The 12,424-nt window shown below is 36.4% G+C and overlaps 1 protein-coding gene across 9 annotated transcripts in view; it reads left to right on the forward strand.

Annotated features, from left to right (window-relative positions):
• Positions 1-12,424, forward strand: part of ARHGAP29 (Rho GTPase activating protein 29) — a 76,807-nt gene that overhangs the window by 45,787 nt on the left and 18,596 nt on the right. For all 9 annotated transcript variants that reach the window (XR_011439342.1, XR_011439341.1, XM_070268702.1 and 6 more), the window contains 6 exons: positions 162-299; positions 1,208-1,272; positions 1,705-1,815; positions 1,913-1,993; positions 2,200-2,388; positions 3,333-3,470. Coding sequence is in view for 7 of the 9 variants with exons in the window: in XM_070268702.1 (XP_070124803.1) it covers positions 162-299; positions 1,208-1,272; positions 1,705-1,815; positions 1,913-1,993; positions 2,200-2,388; positions 3,333-3,470 (722 nt within the window). In the remaining 2 variants the exon portion in view is untranslated. The remainder of the gene's footprint in view (positions 1-161; positions 300-1,207; positions 1,273-1,704; positions 1,816-1,912; positions 1,994-2,199; positions 2,389-3,332; positions 3,471-12,424) is intronic.

Genomic DNA, 12,424 nt, shown 5'->3' on the forward strand with positions numbered 1-12,424 from the left:
ACCTACAAACTTAACCGCTATGCCACTGGGGCAGCCCCACACTTGTATTTTTTTTAAACCAGTTTTCATTGAAGAAAATTTTGGGATTGTGTGACTGCTTCTTTGTTTAGAGTTATGTGGTTATATTTAATATATCCATACCTTGATATTTCTATTTTCAGGAAATTTTTCTCCTATAGAACTAGACACCGTGCTGTTAAAGAACACTGACTCTGTGGAATTGGCTTTGTCGTATGCTAAAACGTGGTCAAAATATACCAAGAACATAGTTTCATGGGTTGAAAAAAAGCTTAACTTGGGTAAGTTGCCCTTTAGGGCATCTGATTAATTTTGGAATGTAAGAAATAAAGTTTGTGGTTCATTTTCTACAGACTATGAGTGATATGATTCCAAGTTAGTAGCTGTTTCAGTGTGGTAAATAAAGTCATTGTCCGTTTTCTCTTCTTGAAATAGGAAAGACTCTTCTTCCAATAAGCATACTTATTGAACATTACTCTGGGCCAACCTCTAGATCTGGGACACAAAGACAACTAATATACTGTCTTTGCCTGTAAGGAAGTCATACTCTAGTGGGTAAAAAGAAGTACAATCAGATAATACAGTAAAAGGAGATAACAGCAACAATAGATGTATGAGCAGAAAGCAACAGAAACCTATGAGGAACATCTTAATAGCTATTATATTCCCAGTGTTTTATAGCTGACAAAGTGCTTTTATGGTTGACAAAAATTCTCTCATTTAATCCTTACCAAAACCCTGGGAAGTAGGCAAGACAAGAATTGTTATCCCAATTTTACAGCTGAGACCAGCAAGAGAGGTGATTTGCCTAAGGTCAGATAGCAGATTTGCCTAAGATCACATACCAGTAATTGGAATAATGTAGAATTTATCCAGAGCCCGGGCTCTTTCTACTACATTATCTGTTTTTAATAGGGCATGCCCATGAGCATCACCTGAATAGCCTTATAAAAGGACAATGTGCAGGCCTAGGTGCCATCCCCCAGAGAGGTGAGGTCTAAGCAAGTGTATCTGGAAAGTCTCCCAGTTGATTTTGATGAGCACTTCCAATTAATAAGCACAGCATCATATCCTCATGCAGACTAGTATTTGCGATCGGTTTTTAATTGGAGAATTACCAATAATTTTAGAGTATGGAGGGGGAGAATAAGTTAATTTTACCCTCTAATGCCTTCTTTGACCTTTTCAGAATTGGAGTCCACTAGAAACATTGTCAAGCTGGCAGAGGCAACTAGAACTAACATCGGACTGCAGGTAAGTGTTGAGTGAACTACCAGGGTTCTTTACCAAGAGATCACTCAGATGGTCTCCGGATAGTGCCGTGCAAAATCAGAAAATTTCATAGTTAATATGGGAAAGAACCGAAACACTGAACTTTTTATTGACCAAATAAATTTTAAATTTACATGGATACCTGTTATGAAAAAAACTAGGAAATTCACAATTTTAGATGAATGTTGATTGGTTAGCTGCTAATTTTGCTAACTAGTTTTATAATTAATTATAATTAATTTTCCTCAGTATTTTTCTCATATAGTTAGATTTATGACTAGTCATTTTTCTGGGGAAAAAAATGCAAAGTCTAAACTTAAAAGTTCTCGTTTTGAAGAAGAAGAGTACTGGGCGGGGTCTAGAACTCTAGTGCCATTTCTATTGGAAAGTTTACTTTTCAATTTTAAATTCTAGGAGTTCATGCCACTGCAGTCTCTGTTTACCAATGCTCTTCTTAATGACATAGAGAGCAGTCACCTCTTACAACAAACGATTGGGGCTCTCCAGGCCAACAAATTTGTGCAGGTAAAAATTTATATGTACAATACACATTTATTTTAACAACAGCATACCTTTAAAAAACAGCTTTTCTTTCTTTCTTTTCTTAAAATACTGTGGACAGCCTCTACTTGGGAGGAAAAATGAAATGGAAAAACAAAGGAAAGAAATAAAAGAACTTTGGAAACAGGAACAAAATAAAATGGTGAGTATTGTGATGGAGTTTCATCTAGCTCTTTGTGAACGTCGAGAAGCCTCTGCAGCATCTGAGCAGCTCTCTGGGAAGATCGTTCCTGAACCCTATTGTTTTTCCAAAATGCTGTCTTGATTATCTTGCTGAATATGCTCAAGAAACTTGTACTTTAGGGTTACTTTCTCATTCTGTGTTTAATACTCTTCTTTTCTGTGTAGCTTGAAACAGAGACTGCTCTTAAAAAGGCAAAACTGTTATGTATGCAACGTCAAGACGAGTATGAAAAAGCAAAATCGTCCATGTTTCGAGCAGAAGAGGAGCATCTGTGCTCAAGTGGTGGATTAGCAAAGAATCTGAACAAGCAGCTAGAAAAAAAGCGAAGGCTTGAAGAGGAGGCTCTTCAAAAAGTAATGATCTTTACTTGTTACTTGCAAGTTGAATTAGCAATAATCTGCTCAGGCTTTGGTTCTCAAACTTCAGCATGCATCAGGGTCACCTGGAAGGCTTGTTAAAGCAGATGGCTGGGCCCCACCTCCAGAGTTTCTGATTCAATAGGTCTAGAGTTGGCTCCAGACAATTTCCATTTCTATCAAGTTCCCAGGTGATGGTCCTGCTGTTGCTGGTAGGGATCTACACCTCTCTCCCTCTCTCTTTTTTTTCTTTTTGGTGAAGAAGATTAGCCCTAAGCTAACATCTGTGCCAGTCTCCTGCTATTTTGTATGTGGGATGCAGCCACAGTGTGGCTTGATAAGTGGTGTGTAGATCTGTGCCCGGGATCCTAACCTGCAAACCCCAGGGCTGCCAAAGCGGAGTGCGTGAACTTAACCCATGCGCCACTGGGCCTACTCCTTTGTAGGGATCCACACTTTGAGAAGCACTATTCTAAGAGACTTTTGGTTATCTCTTGAATTTTTGGTTGGTTTTAGAGAAGGCAGTAGTTTAATGTTTTTTACTTGATGTTCAGGAAGTTCAATGTATAGACAACTGTGTGTATATGTGAACTAATTCCAATACCTGATAGAAAGGCTCGGCTGAAGCTTGGTATTATTTATAAAGTATAATTTGATAAATTCTGTAAGAAGATTATATGGAAAACAGTAAATATAAATAGAAAAAGCTGTTCAATAGAAGTGGACATTTATTTTATAGACAGTATGCTAATTGTAAATTGTACTTGACTATCCATTAAAGTTAAGTGCCCTTGAATTACTGATTGTTATCAGAATTTTGTGCATAAAATCATGTTTTTTTTATTTTTAGTTCTTTAAATTGAGCTTTACTACAGTAGGTAAGTGTTTTAAAATATAGGTTCTAGTGATCAGTGGTATTTTTTTCTGTGATCTTCCTGAAGGTAGAAGAAGCAAATGAACTCTACAAAGTTTGTGTGACGAATGTTGAAGAAAGACGAAATGATCTAGAAAATACCAAAAGAGAAATTTTAACGCAACTCCGGAAACTTGTTTTCCAGTGTGATCTTACCCTTAAAGCTGTAAGTAGTTTGCAATCATCAGTCTTTGCAGGCAAGAGTGAAACGAAGAGTCCACGTCTGCAGGAGGAGAGCGATGCTTGATGAGTCGGGATTCTTACAGGATTTAATTTCTGAGATAGTGGAACATTTAGAGTTTAAAAATTGACTTTCAGTTTTTAATAGTGGTATATAGTTTCAGTTACGTTTTTTATCTTGTCTCTCCTCCCCACAACGGATTGATTTGTTCAATTAAAACGGAAGTCTGAAAATTTGAAGTGGCCTGTAAGCCACTACCTTTCTCATCTCGGTTGACAAAATGGATTTGACTCCCGAAACTTCTGTCAGCACTATAAGATCTGTTCTTTAAAATTTGAGTAAACTAAATATTAAAATTGAACCCAATGATTTATTTGAAGACATAGCATCCTGCCTTCAAGCGTTTTCATTTGCCTCTTGAAAATAGTTTTTGTCAAATATTTACATACAGAAAACCTTTTTTGGGGGTGTACATTTCACGAGTTTTAACACATGTATAGATTAGTGTACAATACCCCCACTATCAGAATTCAGAACGGCTCTATCGCTCCAGAAAACTTTCTTCCTGCCGCGCCTTTGTAGTCAAACTCTTCACCCACCCCTCTCCCCGGTGAGTATTGATCTGTTCCCACATCTTTGTAGTTTGGTCTTTTCCAGAGTGTCATATAAATGGAATCAAATGGGATGTAACCTTTCGCGACTGGCTTCTTTCCCTCAGCATAATGCCTTTAAGATTCACCAAGTATGTGAATGTACCACAGTGTTTATCCATTCACCGGTTGGACATTTGTGTTGTTTCCGGTTTGGGCGGTTATGAATAGAACTACTATGAATATTTCTTTATAGGTTTTTGTGTGAACATAAGTTTGTATATTTCTAGGGTAAATACCTTCTTTAGAGTGAGATTACTGGGTGGTATAATAAATGTCTGTTTAACTTTATAAGTTGCCAAACTGTTTTCCAGAGTGGTCATGGCATTTTTCATTATAACCAGCAATTTCTGCATCCTTGACAACACTTACCAGTTGTTGCTTTTATATGTTATATGTTATATGTTGCTTTTATATGTTAGTTGTTTTGATAGATGTGTCATGGTAGTAGTTTTGTGTTTCCAGAATAACTGATATTGAGCATCTTTTCAAGGGCTTATTTACAATATGTATTTTACCTGTTTTTTAAATTGCGTTTTCTTATTGTTGAGCTTGCATCCATAGTCTTCCAGTCTGAAGCTTTTCTTTATTCTTTTAGCAATGTCCTTCAGGGAGCAAAAGGTTTTAATTTGATGGAGTCTAACTTATCGATTTCTTCTTTTATGGGTCATGCTTTTGGTGTTACATCTAAGAGTGCTTCACCTAACCCAAGGTCACAAAAACTATATTTTTTACTAAAAGTTTTATAGTTTGACATTGATGTATGATCTGTTTTGAGTTAATTTTTGTATAAGTTGTGATGTATAGGTTGAGGTTCATTTTTTGCATATGGATGTTGTATTAAAATTACACCTCTGGGATTTTAGTTTATGGAGGTTTTTATTTTATTTAGTTTATGGACTAATAACTTAGTTTATGGAGGTTTTTATTTTATTTAGTTTATTTTAGTTTATGGACTGAATGCTGACATGGAAAGTTCAATGTCATTGAAAGATGAATTACTTAACATTTCCCAAGATATGGGGACATACTTTGCCAGGCAGGGCCACAGGAAAAAAACCTGTTTTGGTCAAGCAGAAGCGGAAGTGAGGGGAAAGCTTAGTACAGAGCCTTATTGGGGTTTCCGAGGGAAAGGCAGGATAAGCAGTATAGGATTGGCTAGTTTGAATAATTCCAGGAGGCTTTGGGATACTGAAATGGTCTCTAGTTGCTTGGTATCAGGCAGGGGAAAATATTGGCTTGGTGTGTGAGAGTTAGGTAATGAGGTTGCTGGGGTTACATATGAAAGATGTGTTCCCTGCCTAAGAATTGGGTAGCCCTGGGAGGAGCAAGCAGTCTCTCCCTGGCCAGCAAGCTTTTTAAGATGTCAGAACATCAAAAAATACAGATAATAAAAAACATGATTTATACAGATGTCCACTTGTTCCAATACCATTTGTTGAGAACATTTTGTGACATCTCCATTGAGTTGCTTTTGCATCCTTGTCAAAAATCAGTTGACCATATTTTTGTCTATTTCTAGATTCTCTATTTTGTTCTATGGGTATATGTGTCTGTCCTTTTGCCAAAACCCTCCTGTGGATATATGTGTCCACCCTTTTCCCAAAACAGTGTCAATTACTGTTGCTTTATAGCAAGTCTTAAAATCAGATAGTGTGAGTCTTCCAAGTTTCTTTTTTTTCAGAATTGTTTTGAGTATTTAAGATCCTTCAACTTCCATAAATATGTTAGAATCAGCTTGTCTATATTTGCAAAAAATTCTACTAACATTTTGAATGGAATTGTGTTAAATCTTAAATCAGATTGAGGAGAATTGACTATATATGTGGCATTTTAACTATATGTGGAGTTTCCCAATCCATGAACCTAGTATATCTTTTGATATTTGATATTTTTTTAGTCAGCATTTTGTAGTTTTCAACGTGTGTCTGTCACATGTTTTGTTAGATTTAAACCTAGGTATGTATCTATTTATTTTGGGAACTATTGTGAATGTGATTGATTAATAGATAGAAAGATGCACACGTATAATTTATGTGTATGTGTGTATGTAGCTATACATACACACACACATTTATTTAATATCAAATTTCAGTTTTTCATTGTTAGTATTTAGAAATACAGTTGATTTTTGTATGTTGATCCTGTATCTTGCAACCTTGCTAAACTCACTAATTAGCTCTGGGAGCTTCTTTTGTAGAATCGTTAGAGTTTTCTACATAGAAAATCACATTATCTGCAAATAGGGACAGTTTAATTTCTTCCTTTCGGATCTGTATTCCTTTCATTTCTTTTTCTTATTACACTGGCCAGGACTTCTAGTTCATTGTTGAATAGGAGTCGTGAGAAAAGACATCTTTGCCTTATCCTTGATCTTAGGGGGAAAGCACTTAGTCTTTCACCATTAAATATGATGATAGCTGTAGGCTTTTTGAAGATGCCCTTCATCAGGTTAAGGAATTTCCCCTTTTTCTAGTCTGCTGAGAGTTTTATCATGAAGGTGTTGGATTTTGTCAAAAGATTTTTTTTTTGCGTAATTTGATTGATATGTTAATGTAGCTTTTCTTCTTTAGTTTGTTCCTATGCTGGATTATATGGATATCTGAGTGTTGATCTAGCCTTGCATTCCTGGGATAAGCTGCTCTTGGTTGTGATGCATTGTTCCTTTTATGTATCTTTCATATAGATATCTATATATCCTTTCATGTAAGTTGTTGATTTTATGTGTATAGAGTTGTTCATAGTGTTCCCTTATCCTTTCAATGTCTCAGTAGGCTGTAGTGATACCCTCTCTTTCGTTCCCGATATTGGTAATTTGTGCCTTCTCTCTCTCTAGCTAGTCTGGCTAGAGATTTATCAATTTTAGTGATCTTTTCAAAGAAACAGGTTTTGATTTCATTGCTTTATCTCTGTTTTTTAAACATTTTATTTAGTTCCGCTTTTTATTCTTTATTTCTGCTTGCTTTCGGCTTATTTTGCTTTCTTTTTAGTTTCTTAAAGTGGAAGCTTAGATTCTTCATTGAGACCTCCCTGCTTTTTGAATACAAATATTTAATGATTTAAATTTCCCTCTAAGCACTGCTTATCTCCATCCCACAAATTTTGAAATACTGTATTTCTATTTTTGTACAGATCAAAATATTTTCTAATTTCCCTTGAGACTTATCTTTGATCTGTGAATAACGTAGAAGTTTGTCGTTTAATTTCCAAGTATTTCAGGATTTTCTGGAAAGCTTCCTGATACTGATTTCTAGTTTAATTTTGTTATGGTAAGAGAAATATTCTGTACGATTTCAGTTCTCTTAAATTTGTTGTGGTTTGCTTTATGACTCAGGATATGGTCTATCTTGGTGAATTTTCCATGTGTGCACTTGAAAAGAATGTGTATTCTGTTGTTGACTGGATTGTTCTGTAAACATCAGTTAGTTCCTGTTGGTTTATGGTGTTATTTATCTTCCTGTGTCCTTGATAATGTACTTTTTACTTCTAGCAATACTGAGAAAGTCTCGAAGTCTTCAACATAGTGTATGTTTTTAGTTTATCAATTTTCGTTTTGTGTATTTTGAAACTCTGTCAGTTGCTTATACATTGATGGTTGTTATATATTCTTGGTGAATTGATCCTTTTATCCTTATGAAATGTCTTTTTATCCTGGTAATTTTCCTTGCTTTTTAGTCTATTTAATATTGGTATAGCTATTTCAATTTTCTTTTGATTATTTTTAGCATGGTATATCTTTTTCTATTCTTTTACTTTTAACTTTATCATTATATTTAAAGTGAATTTCTTAAAGTTCACTATAAAACATATAGTTCAGTCTTGATTTTTTAAAAGAAAACTCTTTGACAATCTCTATCTTTTAAGTGAACTGTTTAGACCATTTATTTTTAATGTAAATATATATTTAGATTTAGGCTTACTATTTTATTATTTGTTTTCTGTTTGTACCTTATGTTTTCCTTCATCCTTTTGCTGCCTTATTTTAGATAAATTGACAATTTCTTAGAATTACATTTTAATTTATCTAAAATACTTATCTTTATTTTTTGAGGAAGATTAGCCCTGGGCTAACTACTGCCAATCCTCCTCTTTTTGCTGAGGAAGACTGACCCTGAGCTAATATCTGTGCCCATCTTCCTCTACTTTATATGTGGGATGCCTACCACAGCATGGCTTTTGCCAAGTTGTGCCATGTCCGCACCCGGGATCTGAACTGGCGAACCCCAGGCTGCCAAGAAGCAGAATGTGCAAACTTAACCACTGTGTCACTGGGCTGGCCCCTAATCTATGTTTTAATTTGTCTATTATCTACATTTTAGTTTATCTATTGAGTTTTGTACTATATCTTTCTGTATAGTTTTTTTTAATGCTCGCACTAAGGGTATATCTATATAAACTTCTCACAGTCTGCTTAGAACTGATATTTTACAACTTGCAAGGTGGAATGTAGAAATTGTACCATCGTATGAATCCCTTTACCCACTTTGGCTTGTGATTTATATATGTATATTGCATCTATGTACATTGAAAACTTCACCAACAATGTTAGAATTTTTTCTTTCAAAAGTCACAAATTTTAGGGCCAGCCTGGTGGTGCAGCAGGTAAGTTAGTGCCCTCCACGTTGGTGGCCCAGGGTTCACCAGTTTGAATCCCAGGCATGGACCTACACACCACTCATCAAGCCATGCTGTGGCAAGTGTCCCACATATAAAATAGAGGAAGATGGGCATAGATGTTAGCTCAGGGCCAGTCTTCCTCAGCAAAAAGTAGGAGGCTTGGCAGCAGATGTTCACTCAGAGGTAATCTTCCTCAAAAAAAAAGTCATGTATTTTAGAGAAGTTAGAAAAAGAAAAGTAGTCTTTTATATTTATCATTTCTGTTATTATTCTTTTATTCCTGAAATTCCATCTTCTCTCTGGTATCATTTCCCTTTTGCCTAAAGACTTCCGTTACCATTTCTTTTATAGTAGGGATGCTGGCAATGAATTCTCTTGGTTTTCTTTCATCTGAGAATGTCTTTGTTTCACCTTCATTCCTGAAGGACATTTTCACTGGGTAGGGAATTCCATTCTTTTCTTTCAGCACTTTAAAAATGTTCCACTGCCTTCTGGCCTTCATAGTTCCTAACAAGAAATCCATAGTTGTTTGAATCATTGTTCCCCTATGTGGAGTGTGTTGTTTTTCTTTGGCTGATTTTAAGACTTTTTTCTTTGTCTTTGGTTTTCAGCAGTTTGATTACAGTGTGTGTGTGTGTGGATTTTGTTGAGTTTTCCTGTTCTGAGTTCTCCGAGTCCCTTGAATCTGCAAGTTTGACTCTTGCAATATTTGGGAAGTTTTTGGCTATTGTTTCCTCAGATATTTTTTGTAGTGCCCTCTCCTCTTCCTCTAAGACTCCAATGACTCAAATGTTAGACCTTTTGTTATTTATCCCACAAGTCTGGAGGGTCTTTTTTCCCACAATCTTTTTTCTCTTGGTTGTTTGTATTGTTCTATAGATCTGTCTTCAAGTTTACTGACTCTTTGCTTTGTTATCTCCATTTTTCTATACAGCAATCCAGTAAACTTTTTGTTTTGGATTTTACATTTTTCAGTAGTAAAATTTCCTTTTGTTCCTTTTTTTATCTTCTATTTCTCTGCTGAGATTTCAGTCTTTTCATGTTTCAAGATCGGTTGCCATTGCCTTTTGAAACTGTTATACTGCTTTCTGTAGTATCTTTATCTGGTAATCCAGATAGCTGAGTTATCTCAGCATTGGTGTCTATTTATTGTCTTTTCTCTTGTGGGTTGTTGAGATTTTCCTGGTTCTTTGTGTGACAAGTAATTCTGGATGATGTCCTGGACACTTTCCATATTACCTTATGTGGCTCTGAGTCTATTTTTGTTTTTTTCTGAGAAAGATTAGCCCTGAGCTAACATCTGCCACCAATCCTCCTCTTTTTGCTGAGGAAGATTGGCCCTGAGCTAACATCTGTGCCCATCTTCCTCTACTCTATATGTGGGACGCCTGCCTCGGCATGGCTTGGTAAGCAGTGCATAGGTCTGCGCCCAGCATCTGAACTGGCGAACACTGGGCTGCCCAAGTGGAGCACGCAAACTTAACTGCTGTGCCACTGGGTCATCCCTTCTGGGTCTTCTTTATAGCCTGTGTTGAATGTTGATTTTTAAAAATTGGAGCAGACATGTGATCTAGTTAGGTTCACTGTCCAGCTCCTGAGTGATTCCCTTCCAGGCCATCTGGCTGGGAAACTGTAGTCTCCCTGCTCTGCTGCCATCGAGGGACAGGTCGGGAAGGATATAGAGAAAGAAACAAACCCCTCCCTCTTCACACTGCCATTCATCTGGTCATAGACAAGAACTCCCCGCAGAGCTTTAGATGTCTGTTTGCTGCTGCAGCCATCGCTGCCACGGTCACAGGACTGCATCTTAGGGCTTGGGGCTTGAGAGAAAACAAACATGCAAAAGAAGCCCGAGGGTTTCCTCTGCTCTTTCAGTCACATGGTTTTGAGTAGGGGCTGAGTACTGGCTAGGAAACACAGTAGCAGGAAAAACAACAGGAAGAGCACCTCTGGATTTGTCATGCCTTGAACTGTAGTTTCTTTCCTTAATGTACCCACTACCATTTACTTTTCAGAGTCCTGAGACAGCTGATTCATGCATTCTGTCCAGAGCTGTTAGGTGAATTCAGTGGGAGACTGGGGAGTGAGCTTATCCCATCTGAATCACAAACCCTCCTTAAAATGTTTTTTGAGTGTTTAAAACTATATCTCATTCATTTACCAAGTTCTTATTACTTAATGTGTGATTAACTTACGGTCATTTACTTATGGAATTTTAATAAAGTGATTTAAAAGAATTATTATACAATCCCAGGATTCAAAATTACCTTGTAAGTCATGTAGGTGACCATTTACCTTTGACAAATCATTTTTACATCAAGCAGTAGCTGATGATAGCTAAGACTGAGTATGTGCCCGCTGGTGTGTTAAGCTCTTTGCCTACATTAACTCATTTAATTCTCATAAAATCCCTGTTAGGTAAATATAATTATTTTTAGCTCATTTTAGTGACAAGGAAACTAATTTAGAAAGCCTTTCTTCTCAACAGGCGGTCCTTGGACCAGTCACATTCTTGTTAATTTGGGAATCTATGAGGAAGGCAGAATCTTGAGTTTCAGTCCAGACTTTTGGAATCAGAATCTGCATTTTGAACAAGGGTCCCCCACTAGTTCATTTGCACATTAACTGTTTGAAGCACTTGTTTAGAGAAGTTAGGAATAACTTGATCAAATTCACCCAACATGCACTTGTAAAGCCAAGTTAGAACCAGGTTGAATGACTTCAGAGCCTGTGCTCTTAATACGCTGCTTCTTGCTGAATGGTTATTCAGCCTCTATTTGAACGACTCCAAAATTAATATGATGTTTATATTGAGCTAAAAAAATCTGTCTTCCTGTGGACCTGGTAAGGTCTTGCGCTGATAACATCCCTCCTCCCCAAGACAGCTCTTTCGGTATTTAAGGGTAACCTTTATCTTCATTCCCTGGATGTTTTTTTCCAGACTAAATACTTCCAAATCTGGTTACCTTTCTTCATATAACATGGTTTTAAGTCCTCTCTTGAGCTACAGTCTTTTTTTCTACATCCCTTTTAGAAAGTGAGGCTATTTGGTGATCCAACAATTATGATTTCCTTTCATTTGATGTGATGTAAAGAAGAGGTTACCTAACTTGCATGTAACATATCTATTTATGAATGCCAACTGTATAAAAGAAATGTAAGACAGATACTGCTGTCAAGGAGCTTAGCATTTTAGGGAACAAGAATTAACACATCTGAAAAACTGGGGAGCAGCATGTGTCAGTGTAAGAAGTAGACTTTGAGGTTAAAGCTCCCCAACTTAAAGCCCCAAACTCATGAAAATCGCTGCAGCTCATAATCTATAGAGACAGTTTCTAGAGAGGTTCTGTATATATCTTGGTGAGCAAAATTTCTTCTTAGCTAGAGTTCTGTGGAGCCAATTTAATCAACCAGTTTTTCTTGTTCTGTATGGGTCATATGGCATTATTTACATGCAGATCCAAGGAGACACCAAATCCAACATTCAATTTTTGAATATAGATATTATTTTCTAGGTGAAAACCATGACTTTCTCAGATTTCTTTATGTTTTCTTCTTCTCCATCAAAAGCAGGAGAAATTGGGATTTTTGGTGACTTTTCAATACCATCTCTCAAATTATTTAAAAAAAATTTTTATTTTCACTCTAGGACATATCATTGCAAATGTGATT

This window comes from Equus caballus, chromosome 5 (assembly GCF_041296265.1).
Source record: "Equus caballus isolate H_3958 breed thoroughbred chromosome 5, TB-T2T, whole genome shotgun sequence".
Classification (NCBI taxonomy): domain Eukaryota; kingdom Metazoa; phylum Chordata; class Mammalia; order Perissodactyla; family Equidae; genus Equus; species Equus caballus.